Source organism: Mus pahari, chromosome 5 (genome assembly GCF_900095145.1).
Source record: "Mus pahari chromosome 5, PAHARI_EIJ_v1.1, whole genome shotgun sequence".
Taxonomy (NCBI): domain Eukaryota; kingdom Metazoa; phylum Chordata; class Mammalia; order Rodentia; family Muridae; genus Mus; species Mus pahari.
This window is the reverse complement of record NC_034594.1, coordinates 154,773,373-154,784,039: the sequence shown is the minus strand read 5'-3', so window position 1 is coordinate 154,784,039 and position 10,667 is coordinate 154,773,373. Positions and strand designations below refer to the sequence as shown.

The following is a 10,667-nucleotide window of genomic DNA, read 5'->3' as shown; positions in this document are numbered from 1 at the left end:
ACTTCGGGTACTGGCTGGTTTGCTGGGCTCCTTGGCTACCGCCATGCTGTATGGAGCTCAGACCTCTGCTCCCACTGTCATGGACTCTCTGCCCTCCTTCCTGTGGGGAACTGAAACTTTTGAAAAGGGTGAGCCAGAATAAACCTTTCTCCCTTAAGTTGCCTCCATCTGGTCACATTGTATCATTTTGTCACAGTGAGAAGCAACTAGCGCTGCTCCTCCCCCTACTGAATCTAGGAGATTTGAAGTTTGAAGTCAGTTGAAAGCCTTCTGGTGAATCACCGGGCTTTCTGGTCAAAATCCTACTACAAGGAGCACTCATCAGGCTCTTCTGCTGGAAACAGAAAACTAGTCCTCGGTCAGACTAAAACAGGAGTCAGGGCGTACAAGTGTACGGTCTCCCTTACACTTTGTTTTGAAGGCCGTATAGAGACACAGTGCTCTCCTGTGGTGGCGACGGAATACTTAGTCCCTGGTGGGTTTGGGAGTATGGCCTTTCTGGAGAAAGTATATCACTGAGGGTGGGCTTCGAGAACTTAAACCGTGCTTGGGGTTCAAGACGAAGACCCTGGGCTTCCTGCTTCTGACAACATCACTTCACTGCTCTGGAGCCATGAACCCAAATAAGCTCGTGGTTCTCTTAAGTTGCCCTACTCAAGGTGTTTTGTCACAGCAATAGCTAATGCATCTGTCTACACGCAGAGATGCTACTGCTGTGGTCTCAATGTTCTCACCAGCAGCAGACAGCCCTGTGTTCACAAGTAAGCAAAACTCACCTGACCTGCATTGCTCCTCTAGCTGCTTATCAGCTGACAACATCCCCTGTCTCTAAGGAGGGCGGTTCTCATCTCCCCTAGTCCTGGCCTGTGCCCTTTCTTGGTGTTACTGAAACTCTGCCCTTCCCCCTAGAGCCCTCAGAAGCAGCCTGGCTTCCAGCAGGAGCTTCAAGCCAAGTCTTTTCCCACAGCATTTAAGCCCAGGTTGCCTTCACATTGTATATCTCCAGAGGAAGGCAGAAACCATCCTGGCCCACAACTTTAATTGATTGCTTTCCCTCTGCTGGGCCCAGGGATCCGCTCAAATAGCTCGTAGCTCGGTGCTGCTGAGAGATCTGGAGCTCCCATGCTGCTCTATGGGGAAGGCCAGTGTCTCAGGAACAGTGATTGGCTGGAACAACACAGCAGTCACTAAATGACACTTGAGGATGCACGGTCCTAAGATTGCAAAGAGACACAGGCGGGAGGCTGGGGAGTTGATGTCCAAACAGAGGGTCAGACCAGCACACAGCACAGCCACTGCAAAAGAAGAGACACACTTAGTGCACGGGTTCTAGGGAGTGTGTGGTCTTTGGCCACAGAGGTCCTCCTGCCTCATAGATCACCACTTGCTACAGCTCCATCCTGCAGCCAGTGCCTTACTCACAGGAAGCCTTAACAAAGTCACTAGCTCCCAACTCAGAGCGCTACAGGAAATGCCACTTCGAAAAGACTCTGCACCCAAAGGGGCCTCCGAAAGTACGTGTGTCGATGAATAGTGGGCCTTGTCTGTCCACAAGTTACACATCCGTGATTTAACCAAGGGCGGATTAAAAATCTCCAGAAAAAGAACTACACCCGTGTTGAATATGAACAAATTTCTTGCCTTGTCATTCACTCCCTAAATAATGCAGAGAGACAGTTCTTTACTCAGCCTCAGCATTATTGTAGCGTCTTAGGCGTTCTGTTTATTGTATTAGGCATCACCAATAAATCCTCCAGAGAGGAGGATTTATATTCACATATATAATTATATATATGCATATATATATGTATATATATATTCTTACAGACATACATATATCCTTATATTTATGCTCCTGTATACTTAAGTGTCTATATTTTTACATACATGAATATATTCCTAAATTCATATCTATATTATATATATGTATATACATTCCATATTTGTGTATATATTCCTGAATTTATATCTGTATTTCATATATATATATATATATATGCATATATGCTCTTATATGTATGCATGTATACTCCTGCATGTACCCTTCATTTGTGTCCTACACTAATTCCCAGGTATCCATTGGAATCCACAGATATGCTTTCAGGAAAGCTTTCTTTTGATCTTAGGAAGTAATCATTAGCATTTCCATTAACAAGAAAATGAAAAGCAGTTGGACTCAGAGCATGGTAGGGAGGTAAATAACCCAGCCCTCTAACATGGCAGAGAGGTAATAACCCAGTCCTCTAACATGGCAGGGAGGTAGTAACCCAGTCCTCTAACATAGTAGGGACAGTAATAACCCAGTGCTCTAGCTCCACTGCCTCAGAAGCCTTGAGACACGTCTGCACTTCCTGCCCCTCTTACCTCTCCCTTGCAATCAGCGACAGATTATTACCCAGGGCTTGCCCCTTATAGGCACTGACTGGCACTTTCTGCATTAAGCACACTGTGACTTATGCACGATAAGTACGCTCGTTTATTCCATACCTTCATTCTACCTTATTGGAGATTCAGTTTGGGCTTTAGGTGCCCCCCTATATGTTAATTCAGAAGTTCAAGAAATCAAGCATTTTATATTATGTCTACATCCCCCACCAGATACAAATGGACCTACAAGTCCATCCCAATTAACAAGAGTTTGCATCTTTGAAATGATTTTAGATAGAGGCTAACTATAGATTCACCTTTAAGATAGAAGGATGAAAGAGTTAAGAGGGGGCCCTTGATTAAATTATTTAATAAATCAATTAAATGTTTGGCTAACTTCTTAAAACACTATCCATCCCTTCTCTTCGTGTCCACCACAGAACATTCCGGGGATTTGCATGGCAGTAGCTGGTTGGGAGGGGTAACCACGGCAGAGCACATATCCTGTCTAGGGGATTTCAAAGTCTGTCTATGAGAAGTTCCTCCAGCCTTGGGTCATTTACCTCAGCCAGGGAGAGCTGGATAATGCCATTCTGGTCCTTATCCAAGAGCCTGAACAGTTCTGAAACACCGGAGAAGGATGACAATTAGCCATGTCTGTTCCTGGGTTTTGGGAGATCAGAGAGCTGCCTCTGACCAACCCATGCCAAGCTACAACCCTCGACACCTCTCTTCCCCTCCACGCCCTGTCCTCCAGATCTGAACCCAGGGACAAGCAGTGAGGGTGAGTTTTGGTGGCAGCAGACATCTCCCAGACAGAATGGGAACCCTAACCCTAACCCCAACCCCATCCCTAACCCTAACCCTAATCCCATCCCTAACCCTAACCCTAACCCTAACCCTAACCCTAATCCCATCCCCAACCCCATCCCTAACCCTAACACTAACCCTAACCCCACCCTTAACCCTGACCCTGACCCTAGCCCTAGCATTGTCAGCAGAGATGCTCCTCTGGACCCCCCTCTTCAGAGGCGGTTTCTTTGGTGAGTGGGTTGAGGATGGTCCAGTCTCTGCTCTATCTCTAGCCAACTGATATTTCACCCCTAAGACTTTCCACCTTGCACTCACCCTGTGTGGGAAAGGTTCCCGCCCTTAAAAAGATATCCCACTGATGACAAGATAACAGCACCCCAACGCCCAGCGTGGAAGGAATACAGTTACTGCCCCCTAGACAGAGCCTTCCTTCTTCCTGGAAGGTGGCTCAGCCTCTCAAACGACCCTCGTGGTGACATACAGGTGAATCAACACTAGACGCTCATAAGACGGGACCTTTGAGAGACTCAGTACCTTGGTCTAATGACTTTGTATAGCTCAGTAATCAGGATAGCAGAGCTCCAGGTCTCCAAGGAAAGGCCACCTCAGCTCTTAGTATGACCAGCTCAGACATCCGGAGCCCCTAAAGTGTCTATTGTCCCATCTTCATGAATATCAGTTATACAAATCTCATCTATACTTTTAGTTCCCAGGCTCCAAAAGCACCGTCAGGCCTGACCTCCTGGCCTAACCCCCCACAATGCTCTGCGTCTCTGAAGAAAAGAAGAGGGGCAATGACAACAGGCTTACTGAACAGGGTCTCCAGGCGGATCATGCAAGCCACAAAGCCGTCAAAGTCAACGCCAAGCTTGCTGCATGCATACCGCGTGGCGATGGTCTGCTGCACCTGGTTGTTGAGTGTGAAACCTGACGCCCAAGAGAGACTGTGTCACGCGTGGGTGGTTCGAAGGTCTCCCCGTTTTCCTGATAGACTTCAAGGGGATGACATCGCAGGGCCCTCCATGATTCTGTATAAACCTGTAAAGCAGGACTCCTCTGCCTCTCCCAGGGAATCCCAGGGGAGGCCCTGCCAACAAGTCCCTCTAGTCTCCGAGAAGTTTCATCAGCTCCTTCCCTACACCAGCCTAGCCCTGCGGCAGTCATATCTACATACCTACAGTATGTGAACATAGAAAAGGTGAGGGGTTTTGTATCAGTAGACCCCTGCAGAGCCCCACACCTTGTAAATGCTACCATGGCCTCAGCAACAGGCAGAATGCAGAGCCCTCCTCCCTGGACAGGATGGATCTTCAGCAAGACTTTGTTGTCACGCTGACATCCAGTGTAAGAAAGCTCTTGGGAAAGACGCTTAGACCTCCCCACCATGAGAACATGTGCTATTTCCAGTGAGCGCATCTGGGTCCTAAGACCTCTTCTTCATTCACCTGCTTTCTTGAGAGCTGTCCTCATCTCATGGGCATCAATGGTTCCTGCACGGCTGTGGTCCATTTCTTGGTAGATCTCCTGAAGTCAGAGAGAAAGTCCACATGAGAACAGTATTGACAGTCCCCTCCCCATCGACTCCTCTCTTGAGAGGCCAAGGATGCACTCAAGAGAGGCTGTACTGCCATCTCCAAAGAAACTCTGGAACACATAGAAATGGGGCTGATGTCAGTAGCCTGCTTTGTCTTCTGCATGAGGCTCTCGTTATAGAGGTCAGCATCAGTGTCTGCCCTTGCCTTTGCCTCCTGGCTCCTTTCTGAACAGTGTACCTAGGTGTGGATGGTTTTGACCAGAGTCTAGAATCAAGAACACCCCAGGAATGAGTATTATAAGAGTGTCAGAAGGAAGGAAAGGGGCCAGGGCCCAGAGAGATGCCCTTCTCTCCCCAGAGGTAGTTACCAGATACTTGAGGATCTTCAGCCAGAGAGTCTTGAACTCCATGGGTCGCAGGCTTCCTGTCCCATCACCCTAATTTTGTTAAAGGTCAATATGGACAATCTCTGAGTCATTAGTGAGTTCCTCTCTCTTGTGAGCCAGCATCAGTACCTTGGTAAACCATGTTTGCAGCAAGGCACGCACGCAATGGGGTGATGGTGGGAAGCAAACTCAAATTTAAGATGAAAAGGTTCAGTACTCACTACAGAGGCCAGGCGCAGAGGTAGGAACAAAGACCCACATGGGCCTAAAGCCTCTTACAACAGCACTGAGTGGCCACACCCTCGCTATCCTGGGTGACAGCAGCTGCAGCAGTGTGTTAATATCAGACTCAGATCTCTGCGACTGGGGCAACCGCTCATTTAGATCATAATAGTATTGTCAGAATGTCAACAACAACAACGAAAACAAAACAAAACAAAACAACAACAAAAACACAGGTATTACAAACACAAGGTCTTCTCAAAGGTTCTAATAAAACCATGAGAGGAATGTGTACTGGGGGCAGGAGGCAGTGTGGAATTTCCCATATCCGATTTAGCTTCCTTCGTGAGTACTTACTGAGTGCTGAGCTACACATGGGGCTTTGGTTGTCCAATGTCCTTACCCTCATGAATTTCAGTCACTTTTCTCACCAATTACAAAAAACCCACTGTGTTGCAGAAAGCAACTCCTCCCCAAATGAAAGTCTACTTTGCACCCAAGACTGTAAAGTTCTCTGCTCGTGTCTGTGACCGTGGTCACTGCCAAAGGCCCACATGACAAAGCATGGCCTGCCTGGGGAGGTGGTGGAACTTTGATGAGATAGGCCTAGTGGGACACCACAGGTCATTGGACCCTGAAAAGGATGTTGGAACCTGCCCCTTTCTCTCTGTCTCTCTCTCTCTCTGTGTCTCTCTCTGACTCTCTATCTCTCTGTCTCTGTCTCTCTGCCTGCTCCTGCCTCTCTCTCTTTCTCTCTCTTCCCAGATGCCATGAGGAAAGTTCTTCTCATTCCCACCGTAGGAATGTGTGTTGCCTCATCATATAGGTCAAAGCAGCCAAAATCATGAGCCCAATAAAACCTTTCCACTATCAGTGCATCCTGTCAGGTATTCAATTAACATCATGGGAGGCTGACCAACATCCTCATCCTTTCAGAGCATACAGTCTCAGGCTGTATCTCTGACTAGTGCTGAATGCTGGCTGGAGCACAGCTCACTCCCTTACTCCAACCCAGACAACCAGTCTCTGCAGAGTGCTGGGCTCGGGGAGACTCCACCCTGAGTGTCTTTCTACTCTTGCATCTAATATTACCTCCACAATGGCCACACAAACTAGACATTCTTACCCCGTTCACTAGGGAAAGACCCTGACAGTCCAAGCACTTAGTCACTTCTCTTAATTTACATATCTGAGAAGTAATAAATATAGAATGTGAACCTTTGCTTGTTCTAAAGTCCAGATAAACCTATTGTATCAGGGTCTCCAGCACTGAAGTATAAGCAATGGGACTTTCAGGTTCAATGGGTGAGGGGATGCTGGCTCGCTCTAATACGTAAATGTCATTCTAATGGCAGCACCACTTGGTGTAGGGTTGATTCCACAGATACAGATGTCCACAGTGGACAGATTCACATAGGTAGACAATATGGCCTTGGCTATCATGGAATTGGGGGGTCGGGAGAATAAAAAGTGACTGCTAGTATGAAAGCAGGATCTGGGGTGCATGAGAAAAACATTCTTAGCCATGTGGAAATGGCTACCCAGCTCCAAACCTAACCGAAGCCACGGAATGAACTGTACATCCCGACTAAGCATATTTTTGACATATGAACTACATCTTAATTGCCTTGACATTTTTCTAAATCCGCAAGGGCATTTTCACTGTGCAGGGAGATTTAAGCACTACCTCACACTGGAGCAAAGACTCCAAAAGAAGGCAGAGTCATCAAGCCGGCATCCTTTGCAGCTGCAGGAGACCCGGCGTCACTAGGACAAATGGTGGGTAACTACGACAAAATCTGAGACTGAACTGAAATCAATAGAGAGCTTTGATGAGAGTGACTCTGGAACCAAGGCCCTAGCCACAGCAGAGCCAAGCAGAGTTAGTGGTCTGTGACCACAGGTTGAACTGCTAACCACACAGCCATGGAAAGACACAAGGGCAGAAAGGTTCCAGCATGATATAACTAGTGGGCACTCAGAGCCCTGGGGTCACTAGACAGCCCCACCTATCCATCACTGATAACTCATGCAGAGACTGACACACGCTCCACACACACTCACTACCACAACTCTCTGCACAAGCCCTGCCATGTGCAAAGGACGGTCACGCTTTCTGAATTTCTTGGAGTTGATGAAGGGGTCCTGCAGTAAGGTTGCCCGAGCCCATCGTGAAGGAGGCCCTGAGGACTGAGGAGGGCCTCCCTAGCCTAAAGAACTCACTCTCACCACCAGTATATGGAGAATGATTACCTGAATGTATCCCCTAAATGTCACTTTTTTTCTTCTGTTTTAAAGACTCTACTACCTTTTTCCAGGAAGGAGGGAGTAGAAGTGAGGAAATGAGAAAGGAGGTGGATTTCCTGTTTCCTTTCTGTCCCAACAAAGCTAGAGGAAGTGCTAATGGACCACCAGTATCCTGCACCTTCTGTAGAATGTCTCGGACATGGAGACTGCCCTGGCCACTCACCAGAAAAACTCCCACCCGTTTATAATAGATTGAGTGTTTGTGATCCCCCAAATCTGTGTGTTGAAATCTAGCTTCAGTATGAGGGTATCAGGAAATGGGGTCACAAAGGGGGGGGGCCCTGTGTGAGTGCAGCTGTGCTGTTATAAAAGGGAATCCCAGGGAAATCCTACCCCATCCCCCCCACCTTGTGAAGTTACAGCCAGAAACCCGGAGACGAGAGCCCTCACTGGACAGGTCTGCACACCTTGGTCCAAGTCTTCCCAGCACCTGAACTGTAAGAAATGTCTGTTATCTATAAGATACACAGTTTACGGTCTTGTGTAACACTATTCTGGCAAACTCTGCAAAGACAATTCTTTAATCAGATCAGCGAGAACGAATAGGTTTTATCTCGTATCATAATCCTAAGCTATCAGTAGTGGATATCTAAGGGTCATACTAAGTGTCTGAAAGAAAATCATACAGTGATGGTGAGAGCTGAGGAAGGGCAGGATGAGGATGGGGAGTAGAATGGATTTAACAGACTGAGACACACAACATAGTGTGGAGGACGAAGGAGGACACAGTCCCACTCATTATCCCCAAGTTCCATAATTTTAGACCAGGCACTCAAGTGTGGAATAACTTGTGGTTGTTGTTGTTGTTGGTGGTGGTGGTGGTGGTGGTGGTGGTGGTGGTGGTGGGTAAATGGGAGATAGTCCCAGGCGTGGCAAAGACAACCACAGAACACACATGGGTACATTTTTCCTTTAAAACTCAAACACGGTTCCTGACATACGCTCAGTAAATGAGTTTCCTTTCTCATTTCCTCCCCTGCGCTTCCCCCTCCTTCCTGGAAAAAGGTAGAGGAGTCTTTAAAACAGAAGAAAAAAAAATGTGACATTTAAAGGATACATCCAGCAGACTGATCATTTCTCTGCAAGTGTTGATGTTGAATCCATCGAATTTCATGTCTGTTCCTAAATATTTAAAAAGAAAAATGGTGGGAGTCAGGAGTGTTTAAAGACCAGGAAAGTGACCTAGACAGTAGGAGCCCATCGGAGAGCGTACAGTTTCCATGGAAAGGGTGAGAGCATCGTGGGTGGTATGGGACAGATGCCCCCAGCCTCCTTGTACCCCAGGATTCACTACTGACCAGCCCTGGCATTGTGCTTCAAGCTGTGGGCCTCATATTTGGTACCCAGAGATTTATGTTTGTAAGCTTTGGTTTCCTGCATCATATAATGATGCTACTTGCCACCAAGAACCGGTGAGCATTGCAGTAAGGTAAGCAAAGCTTTGTTACCAGGATATTGGTATAAGCCCATCCCTCCACTCTATCCTGCCCTCCATCCTTGCCCCACCCCCTGTGGGCTCTCCCCATCATTATATGGTCTACTCTTGAGAGTAATTCCACTTGGCAGAAGTTAACATCATCATCTTCATTTATGACACCCAGAGAGCGTATACAGTCTGCTCAAAACCATTGACCTGTAAGGGAACATAGCTGGGATTTAAAGACAGGCTTGCTGGCTCCAGGGTCACAACACACAGTGGCTCAATGAAGTAGCCATTTTTAACTCACAGGCATCTCTCTGGGGCTCCAGACATCTCTCCTCTCCACTTTCACCTGTTAGAGACCTTGTAGCTCTCTCTCCTCCTCTCTGTTCTGAGCCACAGAAGGAGCAAGAACAGAGAAGAGTGTGGAAGAGCTCTCCTAAGCTATGGCAGAGCTCTGAGTCCCAGGACACTGCTCAGGCCCCTCCCTGTCTCTGGACTAACACGGGAGCCCATCACCCAACCAGCTGAAGGACTTAACTCTGGATGTGCCTGCACCAGAACAGAAAGAAGGTGGCTGACTCATACTGGTTCCAGCAACTCAGAGGCAGGGAATGGCAGTGTAACTGCCCTCCTTGGGAGACAGTTTGACACTTGGGAAGTCCCCAAGGCTTGCAGAAGTCTGAAGCTTTGAACAACCAATTATTGGCAAGAACAGTCCGAATCACCCTCCTACCTGTATCCCCACAGAAGCATGGTAGGGAATTTTCGGGCAACATTAATTTTGTAGGAAAAGTGTCACATAAATCAAATGCGGACCAGCTTGCTTTCTTTCAGGACTTACAAATAATTGTATTTGATGTCAGGATTCTTGGTCCTTCCGGGTCTGGTTGCTTACCAGTGTGGATCTCATCTCTCCCAATGCCACCTCCTCCCCAGTTTCTCCTACCTGCCATATGCCACCTCATTGTACAGAGTGGGGGTCTCTAAAGGTCGGAGGCAACCTGAATCCCTCCTCTCTACCTGGGGTACTTCTGGCCAATCTCTGGCCCTCTCTCAGCCCCACCCAGCACCTCTCTTGGATGCCCATGGACTTTCTGATAGGCCCCAGGGGAGAACTCACGTTTAGAAAGCAATCCATTCAGGATCCTCTTGAGCTGATGAGCACTGATCTCAGAATCCTAGAAAGAGCCCAAATGTGAAATGTGTCAGATCTAACAAGCTGTTTCATGGCATCCAATTAGGGCTCCCTCCCTAGCCAGACCCATTCCACCAGGTCCAAAGTATGTGATGTCTTCAGAAACTCAACGTCTCCATTTCCTCTGATGTCTACCATCCTGGGAGGGCACAGGAGTGTTAGTCGAGAAGAGAAGACATGGATGGTACACGCTTGGCACCTAACTCCACAGAAGGTTGCCAGCCCAGCCTTGCCTGTGTTCCACAGACTTGCTTGTGGGACAAGTAGTGACAGTAGAAATTCACACTGATGTCCCACGCACCCTATGTGTGCTTTATTAAATCTTTATCAAAGCTACATCCACACTACAATTAAGGAGCTGTGACTGTAGAAATTGCCAGTCACCACACACACACACACACACACACACACACACACACA

General features: G+C 47.7%; 1 protein-coding gene across 2 annotated transcripts in view; it reads right to left on the bottom strand.

The window, feature by feature from the left end:
• Window positions 1-1,023: 1,023 nt before the first annotated feature.
• The window catches only part of Capn8 (calpain 8), a 68,115-nt gene continuing 58,471 nt past the window's right edge, over window positions 1,024-10,667 (bottom strand). The window contains exons 15-21 of one of the 2 annotated variants that reach the window (XM_021197859.1): window positions 10,173-10,230; window positions 8,687-8,751; window positions 5,083-5,151; window positions 4,626-4,704; window positions 3,991-4,107; window positions 2,931-2,989; window positions 1,024-1,295 (exon numbers count right to left, since the gene is read on the bottom strand). In XM_021197859.1, the coding sequence (XP_021053518.1) occupies window positions 1,272-1,295; window positions 2,931-2,989; window positions 3,991-4,107; window positions 4,626-4,704; window positions 5,083-5,151; window positions 8,687-8,751; window positions 10,173-10,230 (471 nt within the window). In that variant the 3' untranslated portion in view covers window positions 1,024-1,271. Of the gene's footprint in view, window positions 1,296-2,930; window positions 2,990-3,990; window positions 4,173-4,625; window positions 4,705-5,082; window positions 5,152-8,686; window positions 8,752-10,172; window positions 10,231-10,667 lie in introns of both variants that reach the window. The other variant, XR_002380534.1, reaches the window with a different exon arrangement.